The sequence below is a fragment of the Cololabis saira genome, chromosome 18 (assembly GCF_033807715.1).
Source record: "Cololabis saira isolate AMF1-May2022 chromosome 18, fColSai1.1, whole genome shotgun sequence".
Lineage (NCBI taxonomy): Eukaryota > Metazoa > Chordata > Actinopteri > Beloniformes > Belonidae > Cololabis > Cololabis saira.
Genome location: NC_084604.1, coordinates 27,559,035 through 27,577,641, shown reverse-complemented (window position 1 = coordinate 27,577,641; position 18,607 = coordinate 27,559,035). Strand labels below are relative to the sequence as shown.

General features: G+C 36.5%; 2 protein-coding genes across 4 annotated transcripts; one reads left to right on the top strand and one right to left on the bottom strand.

Annotated features, from left to right (window-relative positions):
- Positions 1-2: 2 nt before the first annotated feature.
- Positions 3-11,080, bottom strand: armc1l (armadillo repeat containing 1, like). 2 transcript variants are annotated; one of them, XM_061707072.1, is made up of 7 exons: positions 11,013-11,080; positions 3,660-3,836; positions 1,491-1,582; positions 1,144-1,321; positions 948-1,064; positions 714-788; positions 3-618 (listed from the first exon to the last, which is right to left on the bottom strand). In XM_061707072.1, exons 2-7 carry the CDS (start codon positions 3,810-3,812, stop codon positions 424-426), a joined length of 810 nt encoding a protein of 269 aa, XP_061563056.1. In that variant the 5' UTR covers positions 3,813-3,836; positions 11,013-11,080; the 3' UTR covers positions 3-423. The 2 variants fall into 2 exon arrangements, with proteins under 2 accessions (XP_061563056.1, XP_061563054.1); XM_061707070.1 differs by having other exon boundaries at positions 3,660-3,854; positions 11,013-11,057.
- A 108-nt stretch (positions 11,081-11,188) lies between these two features.
- mtfr2 (mitochondrial fission regulator 2) lies at positions 11,189-15,597 on the top strand. Of its 2 annotated transcripts, none has more exons than XM_061746769.1 (8): positions 11,189-11,320; positions 11,830-11,960; positions 12,268-12,372; positions 12,671-12,804; positions 13,690-13,898; positions 13,983-14,283; positions 14,517-14,700; positions 14,783-15,597. In XM_061746769.1, exons 2-8 carry the CDS (start codon positions 11,889-11,891, stop codon positions 14,825-14,827), a joined length of 1,050 nt encoding a protein of 349 aa, XP_061602753.1. In that variant the 5' UTR covers positions 11,189-11,320; positions 11,830-11,888; the 3' UTR covers positions 14,828-15,597. The 2 variants fall into 2 exon arrangements, with proteins under 2 accessions (XP_061602753.1, XP_061602752.1); XM_061746768.1 differs by having other exon boundaries at positions 11,822-11,960.
- The last annotated feature ends 3,010 nt before the right edge of the window (positions 15,598-18,607 follow it).

The following is an 18,607-nucleotide window of genomic DNA, read 5'->3' as shown; positions in this document are numbered from 1 at the left end:
GGTAATAATTTGTACATTTATTTCAGCATAAAACAGCAGGAAATTAGGTTTGAACTGTAGAAAAGCAGCAAGATCTTTACAATTACTTACATGGAAAAACAGTTTGAAAAGAGATTTCAGGCAACAGAGGATTTTCAAATGTAGATTTCCTTATAAGTCTTGACTTATGTTTGAAGAACGTGACTGGTTGAACACTTACTGTCACTTCCTATTGAAGATGTTTTTTAGTTTTTTTTTTTACGAGGTCTAATACCAAAACATCGGTAGTAAATGTTTTTGCAGATTTGATGGATCTACTTGTGTGACTTAGGAAGTTGTAGTTACATGAATTGAAAAATTCACCGTGCAATCCCAATCATTTCTTTTCCAGCAACAAGGAGACGCACAGCTGGGCAACAGTAGGTCCATGTGTATCCCAGCACTTCACCAATAAAATGTTTTTGTAAGAAAACCGGCAGCAGCATTAAGCCAGCTGCCACTGGAGTCCTCCTTAGCTGCTGTGCGTGATATCGCTCGGTCGACCTCCATCTCTGTGCTTTCCTCTTCCTCTGGGAGGTAATCGGGGAGAGCTGTGTTTTTTGCCGGCTCCACTCCACAAGAATTCAGAGAGATAAAAACCTGACAAAGATGAGAAAACGAAATGTTTTAAAAGTTCATTTTTGTTTACACGCACACGTTTAGCTTTAAATCAATATTACTCAAAGATAAATCACCTCTTCTCCTGCCTCATTTTTCACTACTTGCTGCGCTGATAACACCTTAGTGGCAGCAATGGCTGTTGCGAGACTCTGCAAAAGAAGAGACATTAAGAAAGAGGCTCTCTGGAGTTCAGAGATATCAGTCAACAAGATGCCCTCTGCCCAGATTTTTTCACTTAAAAATGTTCACACAAAACTTAATAGAACTTTAATAGGAGCCAATATGCACTCAAAGCCGTTTTCTGTTACCTCAGTGGACAGGTCTGAACGGATGCGGACTGTGCATCTCTTGGAGGCCATTTGGAAAGTGAAGCTGATCACTCCTTTGACTTTGAGAAGAGCCTCCTCACACACGCTTCGTTGTTGCTAAATAACAAACAAAATCTGAGTCAACTTGCAGCAAATTAACAAGAATAGCTCTTGAGTGTACATCAGTTGGGCTTACAGTGTTGTCCAACCCCTGAATGTGCAACGTGACAGACTTGGCCTTCTTGTTGGAGGAGTTAATAAAGAACTGAGACTTCTTTCTCCCTCCGTCTGTGCGGGGTGCAGGATTAACAGGTGCACTCAGAATGTTATACACCTCTTTAGCCAAAGCTTTGATGTCAACAGACAGATCCTCTCTGCATGGAGAAAGATATATTTATCATCCATCCTATTAACATGAAATCTCTAGATTACGACATACATAATAAATACATATAACAAGACATGTAAAGTCTTTGTACGTTTTTCACATAAATCAGATAAAGTTGCAGGAGTCAAAGATAATATCAAAAATTATATTCTCACCTTCCAATAAGATTCTCCAAGCTCACCATCATACCCAGTTCATTCTTCATGGTGGGAATGTTGGGAGACAACTCTGCCAAGTAACGCAGGGTCTAAACAAAATAAGACAAGGAATTATTATAAACTGCAACAGTGCAAACTCACTCAGTGCTATTGCCTCTTAAATAAAGGATCCCATATGTTTTGGCCAACTCTGTTTTTATAGCTCCATTGTATTAACATGTGCCTGATTGATTACTGCATAAGGCCTAAATATGGATAAATGTGTCACCATCATACCTGTCAAGTTTTGGATTTAAAAATAAGGGAAATGTTCCGCCACCCGCTGTCCCTAAGCAGAAACTTCCCACAATGCAATGCAGCGGTGTTTGGTTGCTAAGTGATACGTATATGTCATAAGTATAATAATATTATATATAATATATATACGTCACTTCCTCCCAACGGCAGGAAGTGACGTATGCGCTCTGAATAGTATATCCGAATGAATGAATACTACTGATATTTACTCAAAAGTGTGCCAAACTTAAGTATACTTTTACTGTTTAGTATGGCATTTTGGACACACCGACTAACATCGCCCATCCTGCTCATCTTTAGGAAAGTAAATTCGGTTCCCCATTTGTAGATATATTTACACACGCTTTTCTGGCAGAAATGTCTTCTCTCTCGTTACGTCCATCAATCTCTTTGATTTGTTGTTCTGAGTTTGCTCCCGTTGTTGTCACTAACCTCGCGAGAACTGTCACCGAGGCTACGGCAAGCAGCAGTTCTCGCGAGGTTAGTGACAATTCAGTTTGTAGAGGCACAATAATCCTTTTAAAAATTGTATTGTAAAACTGGAAATTTACGGGAAAATACTAATACGGGAGGACAGCGGGAAAGAGGGGTAGAAAAACAGTAGTTTCCCGGCTAAACGGGAGACTTGACAGGTGTGGTCAGCATAGGGTTGCCACCCGTCCCTTAAAATACGGAATTGTCCTTTATTTGAGAAAAAAATGTTGCGTCCCTTATTGAACTAATACGGGACGCTATTTGTCCCGCATTTTCATTAACGCCCCATACACTGTCTGTCACACACACATCAACACTAAATTTAACAATAATGAACAAAATAAAAAAACACAGGAAACATTATGGCCAGCAAAATCTTTGTGGCGGGACAACAGGACCTGCTGCGTCTGTGCCCAGATCTTTCTATGTGTGTGCCAGACAGCGGGGAGGACTCGGGCTTCACCTCCGGGTAGGGGTTGGGAATTGGGAATTAAAAGTTCCGTATTGACCCAATATGGACATATATTATGCTCTTATTCATTGATGTCATAATATACAGGTGAAGGTCGGAACATTTGACTATATTGCAAAACGTCATTCGTAGTAAATTTAACTAAAGGTGAAACAAATATATTTTTTCCCACCACATTCAAAGTGAAATATTTCAAGCCTTTATTTGTTATCATTTTGATGATTATGGCTCACAGTTTATGAAAACCCCAAATAAAAAATAAATTAGAGAATATTTTATGAAATTAATAAACAATTCCATCATCAAAATTATAACAAATAAAGGTTTAACATATCTTGCTTTGCATGTAATAAGACTAGGTAATATATTAGTTTCACCTTTTAAGTTGAATTATTGAAATAAATTAACTTTTACACCATATTGTAGTTGAATTATTGAAATAAATTTACTTTTACACCATATTCTAGTTGAATTATTGAAATAAATTAACTTTTACCCCACATTCTAGTTGAATTATTGAAATAAATTAACCTTTACACCATATTCTAGTTGAATTATTGAAATAAATTAACCTTTACACCATATTCTAGTTGAATTACTGAAATAAATTAACTTTTACACCATATTCTTCACCTGTAGGCTATATTCTACATCTTGGCTGATGTGGACATACATAGCATAGGAGGCTATTTCAGTTGCTAGTATGGTTGGTTGTCTGTACAGTCATGCAAGTTCAATGCTATTAAAGCACTTTAAATCAACGCATTTTGTTTTTTCATATAAAATAAACACATTTTTATTCAGTTTAGAAGTTTTGGGGCTTTTTTTTGGCTCCTGCGTTGCTGAAATCAGGGCGTCCCTTATTTGTATTTCTGAAAGGCGGCAGCCCTAGTGACAGGTGTGGTCAGCATCCGCGCTCACACCTGTAGAGTAGCGAACAGCACGTCTGGATCCTTGTGGTCCAGGAAGAGGACCAGTCCTGGGAGGCAGCCCTGGTCCTGGACGATCACTCCCCGGTTCTGCGGCTCTGAGGCCAGGTCCCGCAGCTGGCGCACCACCGACAGCGCATCCATCATCTTCGTGACTCCCGCAAAAAAAACCTGAAAATTTAAGAAAAACTTTTTTTTTTTTTTTTTATTAACAATTGCAAACATAACAATGATAACAAAACTTCACATTATGCAAATTCACGTTGAATTATAACATATAAAGAGTTAGGGCTGGGCGATTTTGGACAAAAATAAAAACCCGATTTTTTTCTCTGAAAACCCGATTTAGATTTTTTTGGTAAAACTACAAAAGACAATGGAATAAATTGTTTCAAATATTTTATCTTTATTTTTAAAGAAAAATAGCAAACAAATTTCCCTATTGGGAATGAAGTGCAATTGAAAGATACTGTAAATCCTCCTTGAGTTTAGTAAAGTGACATTTACAATTTTCTTGACCAAACAAAGATGACTAGACGAGCTCTGTCTGTAATGCAGCCAGCTGCAAAAAAGGAAAATCGATTTTCCGATTTTCCCTTTTTAACATCGATTTTGATTAATAAATCCGATTTTGATTTAAAATCGATTAATCGCACAGTCCTATAAAGAGTACAACTCAAATAAAAAACAAAACAAAAAGCGCAACACATTACAACCAGCCAGGGGGGATGAAATTATAACAGAAATCCAAAACATTTACATACATTTATGGTTTTGATTGCCTTTGAATTATTAGAAAACTTAATAGAGTCCAGATACTGATTTAATTCGCAATGAAAAGTAAAAAAAGAGGGTTTTTTGCGTAAGAATTTAGATTTGTGGATGTGAAATTTTGCGAGGATAATCAACAAATTAATAATAAATGTTTCCTTTGGCTTTGTTCTAATCGTTACATGGTCAAAAACACCGAACAACACATCCTTCCAAAATAAAATAAAATCAATTCTTTCAGACACAAAATTACACATATCACTCCAAAAAGTTTGAACAATGGGGCACAGCCAGAATAAGTGAGTCATTGTTTCCGAATTTGCAGAACAAAAAGTACAGTTTGAATCAATATTTTTTTTGAATCTTTTTACAATGTGATCATTTGTAGTATAGAATTTATCAATTAATTTAAATGAAATTTCTTTAACTTTGTTAGTCACCAGGTATTGGTTGGGTGAGAGCCAGACCTTCTTCCAGTTAATATTTTTTACGTATTTATTATGGGATCACGTATGGAACTGAAGAGATATCCCTTTTAAATAAAGTTCTAATTGTTTTATTATTTTTATTATGGTTGCAGGATAGGCAAATGTTTCCAACTGTCGTATCAATCAAAGGTAGCAAGGCTAATTGTCGGGTTTCCATTCTAATTTGAGACTTAAATAACATGCACACTCCAGATGGGATTGCTCCAAAAACTTTTGCATAGTCTCCAGGTGATATAGGGATATTATATTCTTCTAAGAACTCAATGTAAGAATAAGAAAAACTTTTACAGACATCTCGATGCTATGATGACGTCAGAGACCATAAACACATGTCATGTAACTGGAACTTTTAAAGAGGGGGGTCGCGCAAGATGGCGACTGCAGCAGACGTGTAAGTGCGAAGCTCTGCAGCATTAACGAGTATCTGATGGCAATTTGACGAGGCCAACGGTTTGAACGGCTTGTTAAACGGCTAAACACCAACCAAACAAGGATAGAAGAGTTTTGATGGTAGGTTGAAGATTCTGACGAGTGACGACCTACGGACATTAACTCTCCTGACACGTGCGTCAACTAAGTTACAAGTTAGCCTACGAAGCTAACACCAACATTGCACCAGTGAGCCGAAATGACAAAGAGAGACGCAAAAAAAGTCACAAAAGGAAATCTGGTGATGGACATGGAGCATGACATGGAGCCAGAGGAGGGTTTCTACGGCTTGTGTTCTCCTCTTCCCGAGACTCCCAGCAGAAGTCCAAACCCGAAGAAACTGTGCGGAGAAAACAAGGAGAAGGACACGGTTTCTAACTCCGACATCCTCCAAGCCATACGTGAGTTAAAGCGGGGTTTTTCCGTCTTTGAGCAGCAAATAAAACAAAACACCGCGGACATTAAAGAGGCAAAAGAAGTAATGAAAGGGCTTAATTTTCAAGCTAAAGAAACGGAGGATAAAGTGATAACGCTGGATAAAAGAGTCGACGAACTGAAAGAAAAAACCGAAGAAGGAGAAAGATACAGCAGAAGATGGAATCTGCGTCTCATCAACCTCCCAGAAAAAGAAAACGAAGATGTGAGGCATGAAGTCCTCAAAATATTGAGCCAGATTGCACCGGATGAAAAAAGTAAGATGGGGTTCCTGGTGGACACGGTACACAGAGTGGGACGCCCGAGGGATGATAACAAACCGCGTCCAGTCATCATCCAGTTCAACATGCGGACCTTCAGGATCAAGATTTGGAGAGAATCACGCAACGCTGACATCCTGAAGAAGATGAACCTCCGTATGGCCGAAGACCTGACCCGCTTAGAGAAAGACTGCAGAAACAAACTGTGGCCTTTAGTGGAACAGGCACGTAAGGATGGAAAGAAAACCAGATGGCAAGGGCCGATCGTCTTCATCGATGGGGTAAAATTCACTGCGTGAAAAGCCAGCTCTGAAGACTATGATGCTTATCAAAAGTAAAAAAAAAAAAAAAAAGACTAAGAAAGCTCATTACAAGTAATGTTATGGCCTCTAAACAGCACATTTTATATGCCTGATACTCATAATGTTCAGAGTTTTTTCTAACTTTTTCCAAAGGTAGAGAGTTTTTATAAAAAGCTCTTTTCTTGTTGTTTTTTTTTGATTGTTCAAGTTAGTCGGCATCCAGCTCCTTTTTTATTTTTTTATTTATGGCGACCAATAATTTCATCAATCTTAAAGTACTTTCTCTTAATGTCAATGGTATACGCAATATTACCAAAAGAAAGGCAATTTTTTTGTTTTGCAGAAGGTCTAACGCCGATTTGTTTTTTCTACAAGAGACACACTCCTGTGAAGATGATCGTAAGTTCTGGAGAAGTCAATGGGGAGACCAGATTTATTTAAGTCATGGTTCTAACAACTCAGCAGGAGTAGCTATTCTGTTTAATAAATTTAAAGGGGATGTTATAGAATCTCACTTATCTGAAGAAGGTAGATGGATTATTTTAGTGCTTAGAGTAAACAATGTGATTCTGGTGGTGAATAACATTTATGGTTATAATTACAATGCTCTAGCAAAAAATATGATTGTCCAACTGACAGCAAAACTTTTGAAGCTTAAAGAGAAATATAAAGAGGCTCACTTAATAATTGGCGGTGACTTAAATGATGCAGCTGATGACTTAATGGACAGAGTACCAGCAAGAATATCTTCCGGTTCAAGATTTAAAGTGATATCACACTTAGGTGAGCAACTTAATGTTATAGACGCCTGGCGATATAGCCACCCTTACCAAAAAGAGTATACATGGAGTAATGCTAGTGGTTCCTTACAATCTCGAATAGACATGTGGTTAATATCTTCTTACACTATGCAATATGTTTCCGAAATATCAAATAGTTATGCCCCCTTTTCAGATCACAAAATGATAGTCATTTCCTTTACTAATCCTCTAAAACAAAAAGCAACACTGCGTGGTTACTGGAAATTAAATTGTAATTTACTGAAAGATGAAGCTTTCTGTAACTCAGTCAAAGCAATTGCTGGGAATATTTTCAATGGAAAAGAACTCAGTAATATACAAAAATGGGAATTTTTTAAATTTAAAATCCGAGAATCAGCTATTAGACACAGTAAAGAAATGAAAAAACGCAGCAATCTTAAAGAATCTGAAATTATGAAAGAACTAAATATCCTAATAAACAAAAGTTCCCCTACTCCAGAGGAAGAAATTAAACTGATAAAATTGAAAGATGATTTAGATAGTTTATATATTAATATGACCAAGGGAGCCTTTGTACGCTCCAGGGCTAAATGGTTAGAGGAAGGTGAGAAGAATACAAGCTATTTTTTTGCCCTAGAAAAAAGGAACTACAAGAGAAATAATATCACATCTCTAAAAATAGATAATTCTGTAACCTCCAACCCAACTGATTTAGCAAATCACACTTTTCAATTTTATTCTGACCTATACAGCTCTAATTATAATTCAATAAAAGGTGAAGAATTTATTAATAATGTTAAAGAATTTACTCCTAAAATATCAGATAATTTTAAATTAGATTGCGAAAAACCTATCTCTAAAGTTGAAATCCTTGAAGCTGTTAACAAAATGAAAAAAGGTAAATCTCCAGGAATGGACGGTCTTCCTGTCGAATTTTACCAGTGCTTTTGGGAAATAATTGAAAGACCTCTTTTTGAAATGCTGAAAGAATGTACAAATAATGAAGAAATGACCACAACCATGAAACAAGGCATAATAACTTTGCTTCCCAAGCCAGACAAAGACCACCTTCTATTAGATAACTGGAGACCAATAACATTGCTCAATGTTGACTATAAAATACTCTCACTAATTTTCGCCAGGCGTTTAAGAAAAGGTTTGAGTGAAATCATACATGAAACTCAAACTGGCTTTATGAATAATCGCCACATAAGTTGCAACATTAGGTTTATCCTTGACTTAATAGATTACTCTGAATATGTTGATTCAGACGCTTTAATTTTATTTTTAGACTTCTACAAGGCATTCGATAGTGTAGAGCATCAATTTTTATTTAAATCTCTTCAAATCTTCGGTTTTGGTGAACATTTTGTATCCTATATTAGAATGCTCTATAAAGATATTAGTAGCTGTGTCATGTTATTCCCAAATACCACAAAAAGATTTTCAGTGTCTAGGTCAGTCCGTCAAGGATGTCCTTGCTCTCCATTTCTCTTTCTTATAGTCGTTGAACTGCTTTCAATACAAATTAGACAGAGCAATGTCTTTCGAGGGTTAAAGATTTTTGAGAGAGAGATTAGGATAACTCAATTAGCGGACGATACAGTCTTATTTTTGGAAAATAAACAACAAATAGAGACAGCACTTATGATAATAGACACCTTTTCTGTTGCTTCAGGTTTAAAACTTAATTTAAAAAAATGTGAAATACTATGTCTCTACAACACAAATGAAACACTTATATGTAAAATACCAATTAAAGAAAATATAAAGTATCTTGGAATTTATATTTCTAAAAATATAATTGAACGTCAAACAAAAAACTTCAAACCTAAAATACAAAAAACTAAAAATATTTTCAATATGTGGCTCCAAAGAGATCTATCCCTATTAGGTAGAGTTCTTCTGAGTAAAGCAGACGGTATCTCTAGATTTGTATATCCTACTCTCTCTCTTTTTGTTCAACAATCCCTTTGTAAAGAAATAAATAATACCCTAATTAGTTTTGTCTGGAAAAACAAATGCCATCGTTTAAGAAAAGAGATCTTGGCAGCCCCGAGAGGGGAGGGCGGCATGGAGATGTTAGACTATATGGATATAAACTATACCTTTAAGACAAAATGGATAAAAGAATATTTGAAAAACCCAGAATCTCTTTGGTATTTTATACCTTATAATATTTTTGGGAAAGTTGGAGGGTTACCTTTTCTCCTAAATTGTGATTATGATGTTTCAAAATTACCACTAAAATTATCTAAATTTCACCAACAAGCCCTTTCAGCAGCAAAACTATGCTTTATCCATAACTTCTCTCCACATAAAACTATTATATGGAACAATGAGTTCATAACTAGGAAAAATAAATCACTATTTCTGAAACATTGGATTGAAAAAGGAATAATATATCTTAAGGATTTACAAAATGATGTAGGTGAAATTTTTAGTTATGAAGAATTTCTTAGATCTAAAATCTTCCCTGTTACCTATAAAGAATTTCAAACAGTGATAAAAGCTATTCCCAGTGGCATTCTCCAATTAATAAAAGGTCATTTTGAAAGGCAAGAGGCAGAGAAAGTTGACTTTACCCTCTTTATTAATGGTATAAACATTATGAGTCACCATTGTAACAATAAACATATAAGGAATCATTTTTTCAGGAAAAGGAAAATTACTCCTCGAGGGAAATTTGTATGGTCTTCCTCTTTCTCTGACATTAATTGGAAAACAACATGGCTCCTTCCACATAAATTTGCTATCTCCAATAAAATTAAAGAAGTTCAATATAAAATTACACATAACATTTACCCCACTAACAAATTTGTGTCAAAATTTGTCAATATTGATGCCAATTGTGTATTTTGTAATGCTGAAGTGGAAACGATTAGGCACCTTTTCTTTGAATGTAATTTTTCCCAGATTTTTTGGAAAAAAATTGAAGCTTACATCACATCACATTCCAACATACCAATTAATTTAAATGCCAAAGATATACTGTTATACTATAATAATAAAAATAGGAAAATGCAACACTTAATTAATCTGATTATTCTAATTGCAAAATTCCACATACATAAAACCAAATTTTCCAAAGGTCGACCTTTCTTTCCTGCTTTTGAAATTGATTTCAATAACTACATTGAATGTATTAAAAGAATTGATAATAAAAAATGTATACACACTGTTAACATAATTGAAGAAATATTTGGAGAAATTTAATATATGCCCTGCCATTTTCTTTCTTTTTATTTAATTTAATTTATTTTATTATATTTATGTTACTTATGCACGTCATCCACTTTATGTCTCATACTGTATTTGTTTATTTAAGCTCTTGATGCCTGACTGTTTTGTATTGTCCACTGTCAATGTTCTGACTGACTGAAACTGTTAAATAAAGTTTGAAAAAAAAAAAAAAAAAAAAAAAAAAAACTGGAACTTTTAAAGTAACACAAGTCGGTGTTAAACCCTTAAATGGGTAGTGAAGCAGCTTTATAAACACTCAATATAAGCTTAAATTAGTAACGAACCAGCTTAATAAAGATTTAATAAAAGTTCACTCTTTGCTTTTTAAACCGGCTTTTATGTAAACTGCTTTGTTATTTATGTTTTTCTTTTCTACCATGTATTATATGTATTTTATTGCTCTAAACTGTTTTCCTTCTGTAAAGCACTTTGAGACCAATGTCTGTGAAAAGCGCTTTATAAATAAACTTTACTAACTTAGTATTGTTGTGGCTAGCTTTGAAGCTAACTGTTTTCAAAACGTTAAACTATGACGCAACTTGACGGAGAAACATATCCATGTTCAGTTGAACCGATTGGTTACAAACTATGAAACTATTGTAGATGATATAAAACAACAGGCTGGAATATAAAACAGATTAAATGTTTTTTTTCTTACCCAGAAACGGGAAGCCCGTGTCTACAGAAGTACAAATTTGGCACCCCTACTCTTTCCAGCCACCTGATTGGTCGACAGCACACCACGGCCGTTTAAGACCGCCTTCTCCTATTGGTTATTTCCTCTACTTCAGTAATCTCAGCCAATCAGCGGAGGCTTTGCTGCTGCAGCTTTATTTGACTTCACTGCACGGTTGCATGAGGAAGGAGAGTCTGTAAATTGTGCCGTTTTCATCTTTATAAATTCCCTGAAAAGAAGTTTAAGATAGCAACGGCTAATGGAATGTAGCCTTTTAAAACAAGTCTACGGTAAGTGTGCAGTTTGTTTTTGTATTTAAATTATACATGTCCACCGTGGTCCGTACTGTAGTTTATACAATATTCCTCAGTCAGGAAGAAAACAGTGTCTATTGTCAAACTTTAAAATTTAAATAAATACTACAGTCTTACTAGTCTTTAGGGGGGGGGGGGGGGTTGTTCTTGTTTTTAAATCGAAACCACAGCCTTTGGTGGACACTGAGTTATCAAACTGCATCAATAACATCATTTTGTAATGCCCCCATGTGACATTTTGTTAGTAATGCAATTGTAAACGCTTATTTAATTTATTTATTTATTTATTTTTTTATTTATTTTCATCAGCCTTATAGTGTACTAGTTTGGGAAAATGAGTATTCATGAACAGTGATATTATTTGATCATAACTATAGTAGCATTTCTTTCTTGGTTTTATAAGTTTTGATACTATGGCCTAGGGTTGTATGTTTATTTAATGTCATTAGGTGCTGAGTGTGTGTTTTGGCCTTTCAGTAGTTTAGTTTAGTCAGCAGAAAGAGGAGCTTTGCAGCCTCAGCTGCTGCAGGAAAAAGTCCTTCCAATGTCTCTACTCGAGGATGTCCTGGATGTGCTTCGCATGGTCCTGGATTACTTTGGAGTGCCTCCAGACATGGTGAGTGTGCGCACACACACACACACACACACACACACACACACACACACACACACACACACACACACACACACACACACACACACACACACACACACACACACACACACACACACACACACACACACACACACACATTTCTGTTGTGGTTGTGCAAATTGATTCTCTAGCTGGAGTATATAACATCGAGGAGCTTGCATGTTTCTTTTATGAAGGCTGAGAATATTGACAGCAGTGTTTATATTATGTTACTCCCAAGCTGACCTGACAAGTACTTTTTTTATTAATCTTATTGTCTTGCCTACAGCTGGTTCCGGTATGGGACAGCCAGCTGTGCGGACAGTATCGCAGCATTGTGCGGATGATTGGCACAAATCTTCCACTGGAGCCTCTTCCACGTATCCACTTTCAGGTTTGTACAAGAATGCAAGTCATTAAAATTCATATCCATTTACTTTTATGTATCACACACAACATTGTACTGAAAACAAACACCATCCATCCATCCATCCATCCATTATCTATACACGCTTTATCCTTTGCAGGGTCACAGGGTTGCAGAAAAAAAAACACTATTATTATTTGATAATATGTGTGGCGCATCTGCGATCATGTGATAAAGTTACATTCATTTTATTTATTTATTTATTTTTTGGCATTTTGTGATGTAGTCTGTATCGTGGTGTGCAATCCTTGTATTTTGTGCTCAGATCCCCCTCGTCAATCATCGTCCCGATGGATACCTCGATGTCCCAGCAAACATACCAGACACACGAGCCATCCCCTCATTTGCAGACGTCATGTGGGTATTTGGCGATGAAGGTGACAATTACGCCAGAACTAGGTAAGAGCACATGGCACTAATACCTGGGACAGAACTTTTTTTCCTTTTTTTTTTGATTCAAGAAGGTAAATTAAAAGTTCAAAGGCTTACAAATTAGCAAGAAAAAAAACAACTTGCCCAGTAGATTAGAGTAAAAAAAGTAAATCTCATCACTTGCCTCCTAGCCCATTAGTAATTACCACAAGATGTGCAAATATGAAGAGTAAAACGGTTTGAAATGTGGCTACATCATTCAAAGCATTATTTCTTCAAAACTACAGAGTTTGATAATAATATTGACTTTTGGGACAAAATTAAGACTGTGCGTCCTAACTGAACGGTCTGGAAAATGTAAACCAATAGCACTGGTACTATAAAGATGGGCCCAAAGGACCTGCAGGCATGAGAGTGGTTCATTTGAGCAGTGTGAGAATACAAGCTCTGACAATGGTGCAATAACGAAAGTTTATCATAGGTCATCATCAAACTGTAATATGATCCATTTGTGGTGTAAAGACTCCACAACCTCAATTCAACCCAACTAGATGGTGTATTTCACATGTTTGAGCTAAAAAATGCTTCAGTAGACGACTGAGTAATGCATTGTGGGTTGTGAAAGAGCACATGGTAAAATACATTTTGATATAAATATTAAATAAATAAAATGCAACAGAAACTGTACGCAGAATTATTACTAAGCGAATCGTATTTCATTACCCTGTCTTTCATGGCTTTACTGTTTTTGCCGTCTCTAGAAAACGATTTCGTTTTTAAATTCCTGCTGAATGAGACCATCAACTGTTTTGTTCTAGTCTCAGCATTACTCGCTGCTGGTCAGCTTTGCTGTTGCACAGAAACGGGCAAAAAACGCAAAATAACTGTACGATTGCTATGTTGTCTTCATAGGAACCATTTACCTCCAAAAATGCAATGCTCTGTGAATCGTGACCTTACGAGTTACACAAGACCAACACTGAATGAAGCTCAGAGAGGACGAAGAGCTGTTGGACAAACCGTTGCCCCAGAAGCCCTGAAGAAGATCACGGCGCTGGAGGACGAACTCTTCAAACTACGGGCTCAGATAGCTATGATTGTCACTGCTGCTCCAGCGTCAGGTACAGATCTGTTCAACTTTTACCAGAACAAGCATGTTACGAAATTAAATGATCCCATTGTTTTAACATTATAACATGTTTTAGGCCTGACTGAGTCCCCAGATTCGCCTTTGAAGTCCACTCCTCCAGTCCCAACTCACACCTCCACACCTCGTTCCACTGCTCCTCCTCCTCCTCCACCACCTCCTCCACCACCTCCTCCCTGCCGAAGCCCCTCAGCTGAGACACCCTCGCTGTTAGAGTTGATCAGACAGCGCAAGAACAACGGGACTGACAGTGGTCGGCTCCGACCCCAGGACAACCGAGGAGTGGAAACTAAAACCATCCCTTCCATGCTGGATGTTCTGAAAGACTTAAATCGAGTGAAATTGCGCGCAGTGAAAAGGTAGATGTTAATATTTATAAAGTGTCTGATTGAGCGTTGCTGATATTCCTGCTTTTACATGATCATTTCCATTAAAATGTAGTTCTCTTTGTTTGTTTTTCCTTGGCCTGGCACTGTTTACCTTATGCTGGAGAATATTCTCTTCTGTGCACCTTTTTCTTAATTTTCTTGTTATCCACAATGACATCTGTCCTTTTAAAAAAAACAAAGCATATCGTGTCATTTGTCTTCAGATCACCAGGAGGCTCACCAGTCAAGAGGAGACGTAGTAAGGGATTTGCTGCACTGGCAAATGATCCTGCAGCTCTCATCGCTGATGCACTGAAGAAAAAGTTTGCCCATCATCATCTTAACAACTCTTCCGATAAGGAGAATTCCCAGGAGCTCTCACCCTTCGGCAGTCCAGAGATGCCTCAGGTACGTTCTGAAAAATGCAGTCAGTGCTTCGGCGTCTCCAACAGGAATCTTTAGAGAAGCTGACCGGATTTTTCTGTTGCAGGTTACTTTCCACAACAGACGCAGTCATGGTCGCCGCTATTTATGATCCGGTTAAATGGTGTCATGTAACTCCAAAGAGGACCTTCAGAATGACCATCAGATGCTACAAATTTGCCTCCTAAAGGATTTTTTCTTTTTATTGGCTGCCAGTACAAACTTGGGTTTTATTTTGCTTTTCTATTCTTTCCTTTTTAACAGTGTTTGTCTCACATTGAGTCTTGTTCTTTTAAGTGTTTTTGTTGGGTTTTGTATCAATAAATATGTCGCTGTGAATGGTTTTGTCACTCTGATGTTGTTTTTGGACTTTGAAACGTTACTGTTTCTAGTATTGTTCAAAGAGATATGTTGATAGAATCCTATTTTAAAGAAAATAATGATGCAATGTATTTGAAGCAGTATGCACCTGCTATAATAGTTAAAAAGTCACTTTGTGAGGCCTTTCATCCTCTCATCAGCTGTATGATGTGACTGGCGGTGGGATTTCAAATTCATATCGCTGTTCTATGCATTTTTTTACTTTTTTATTTCATTGAAGAGTCTGAGCACTGAATCTTTACGCTGGCTAATGTTTCAAAGAATTGTGCATGTATATTTCATAAAGGATGAGCATTGTGAATGAAAATGTATTTTACCTTCTTGCATTTATGAATGTTTTTGTTTTAAATATTGTCTTTTAAACCAATGCATTGTACTGAATTATGGAGTTTTACATGTGTGGTCAATTTCATTTGAGTTTACAGACCTACTCATTCTGATAAATACAAACGTGTTGCATTACTTTTGCTTGGAATAAACGTTTTATTATAAAGGTCTCAATTCTGATCATAATGCTCTGTAGTAGCTTTTGTTTGTTAAAATGCTTTAAAGAAGAAGCATTGTAAGGCAAGGCAAGTTTATTTGTATAGCACAATTCAACAGTAAGGTGATTCAAAGTGTTTTACAGGGATATTAAAACATCACATAGTAGAAATAAAAAGCATGACTTAAGTTTATACGAAAAAGCAATAAAGTCAAACAAAATAGAACAAAACAAAAAGAGTTTAGACATCAGTTTAAAAAGAATTAAATGAGAAGCAAGAAATAAGGTAGGAGGAGAATGTGGTTGTGTTTGGGGTGAAGAGGGCGATTTGGGCGACCAGAATGTGACCAAGCCAGCCTAACCGTAACCCACATGCCATGACTGGCAGTGCTTTCATAGTGGTTTGACCACAAATTCATCAACTTTCCTCTCTCTCTGCTGCTCTCCCTCTTTCTCTCTCTGCTGCTCTCTCTCTCACACACACACACACACACACACACACACAGAGCTCGCACCCATGTTGCCTGGACAATATATTTTTGTTCCACCAGGTGGTAGCATTGTAGAATATGAAAATAATGTTCAACATTTTGGCTTTACTACTCTAGAATTTTACATAAAATGCGCTTGGTGTGGCTTAAATATTGAATTTGATTTTATTTTTTTTATCTTTGATTAATGTCCGTGTCATTTCTGGGTTTTCAATATTTAAAACCAAAGAAAATGTGTTTAGGTTCTCTTCCAGTTTTTGAAAATAATTCAGAAAACCTTCCTATGCTTACCAAGGGGACTGGGCAATGTTAAAAAAATTGTGTTAAAGAATTTGTGGTCTCTATTGGTGTGATAGTTATTCAGTCCATATTCAATTGCATAAAACGCTTACTAGAAATATTTTTCAGGCACCAACTATGAGTTCGGTTGGATCAAAGAAAGAGCACTTGGAACCGTGGCTATCAAATTGTCTGAATAAACACAAACACACACTGGGAGGATAATGACTTTTGTGAACATAAGGACTAATGCTTATTAGACACTGCACTAAGAAATTCAGTATGGTCAAAGGTGACAAGATGGCATTTGTATGCACATATTGCTACAACTACTAAGATAAGATAGATAAGATAAGATAGTCCTTTATTGATCCCCAGAGGGGAAATTCGGGTGCCACGGCAGCTCAAAGTCGGACAACATGAACTCATTGTTCATGTTGTCTACTGTCATTTAGCATATTATATGTTGTACGGAATTCCCTTAATTTTATATCCGTCAGACATGATTCCTTTTCCTTTTTCTTTTCTTTTCAACTAAATCCATATTGATATGTACTCATATCAAAAGAAACCTTAACAGCAGTTACAAGGCAAATCTTGACATGACATCCACAAGATGATGTATAAATACACATACTGGACACTATTTTAGGTTCCTGTAATGTTTCTCATTTTATACACATTGTTCAGACGCAGCAGTCATAATATTAGACCAGATTAGCCAATAAAATGAATAACATTGATGATCTTAACAAAATGCACTGTTCTTCCTGGAAATCTTAACACTTGACATTGATGTTGTCACTGTACCAAGTACCATTTGTCAATGTGACCATATTCACAATTTTGCAGACCAAGCAGTCCCCACCATGACAACACTCTCTTACCACAGTGGCCTCTGCACAATGTGCCCACTATGCTGCAAACACTGCAAAAGGGAACTTCAAGGAACACAACAGAGTCCAAAGCATAGAGTTGGTCTCCAAAACTGCCATATTAAAATTTGATGGAGTTTCTGGGGGATGCCATGAGACCTACATGGTTAAAACTCTGGATTATTATTATTATGATTATTATTATTATGAGACATTATTATTATTAGTATAATAATAATAATAATAATAATAATTATTATTAATAATAGGCAAGGCAAGTTTATTTGTATAGCACAATTCAACGCAAGGTAATTCTAAGTGCTTTACATTAACATTAAAAGCGGCAAGACACAATTAAACAGTAAATAACAAATAAAATGATAAGAAAAGAAGTAAGATAATAAAAAGCACAAGTTGTTAAAAAGTAAGGGCAGTAGAGTACAGCAGGTGAGTATTTAATTTAAGTGTATGCTTCAGTAAACAGTAATGTTTTTAGGCCTGATTTAAAGGAGCTGACAGTTGGAGCAGACCTCAGGTCTACAGGAAGTTTGTTCCACCGGTGAGGAGCAGAATAACTGAACGCTGCCTCACCTTGCTTGGTTCTTGTTCTTGGGAACCACAACAAACCAGATCCAGATGAACCTCAGGTAGTCTGGGAGCTTCATAGGAAGAAACTAACAGATCAAGCATGTATTTTGGTCCAAGACCATTCAGTGCTTTGTAGACCAGCAGTAAGATTTTAAACTCTATCCTTTGACTCACTGGAAGCCAGTGTAGTGATTTCATGACCGGTGTAATATGGTCCAGTTTCCTGGTGTTTGTAAGGACTCTGGCGGCAGCGTTCTGGATCAGCTGCAGCTGCCTGATTGATTTCTTGTTAACCCTTGTGCTGTCTTCGGGTCAAGGAAGGAGGAAGGGAAGAAGGGAGGAAGGAGGGAAGAAAGAAAAGAAGGAAGGGAGGGAGGGAAGAAGGAAGGAAGAAAATAAGGAAGGTTCCCTATGTTAACAGAAATGCATACATGTAAATACTAGCAAGATAGTTTTCGATCCAACACAAACAAGTCAGGCAATTATTTGGTTATTCATTTATTTATGACCACAAAATTTAAACAATTTCAGCAAGTTGAACAAAAACGTTGCAGTAAATAGTAATAATATAACTGAAATATTTAGCTCAGGTTACCATCAATGTATACGTTCTCTTACAAAAATGAAATGACATCATGCTCAAAATGGAAAGTAATATTAGTTGGTCTTAACACAGCTGGAATATTTAACTCAGGATACCACCAGTTTACACGCTCTTACAAAAATGAAATTACTTGGCGATTGATCCTGGCATACTGGTGGCGCTGGTATGGGTAGATTGAAAGAAAGACACT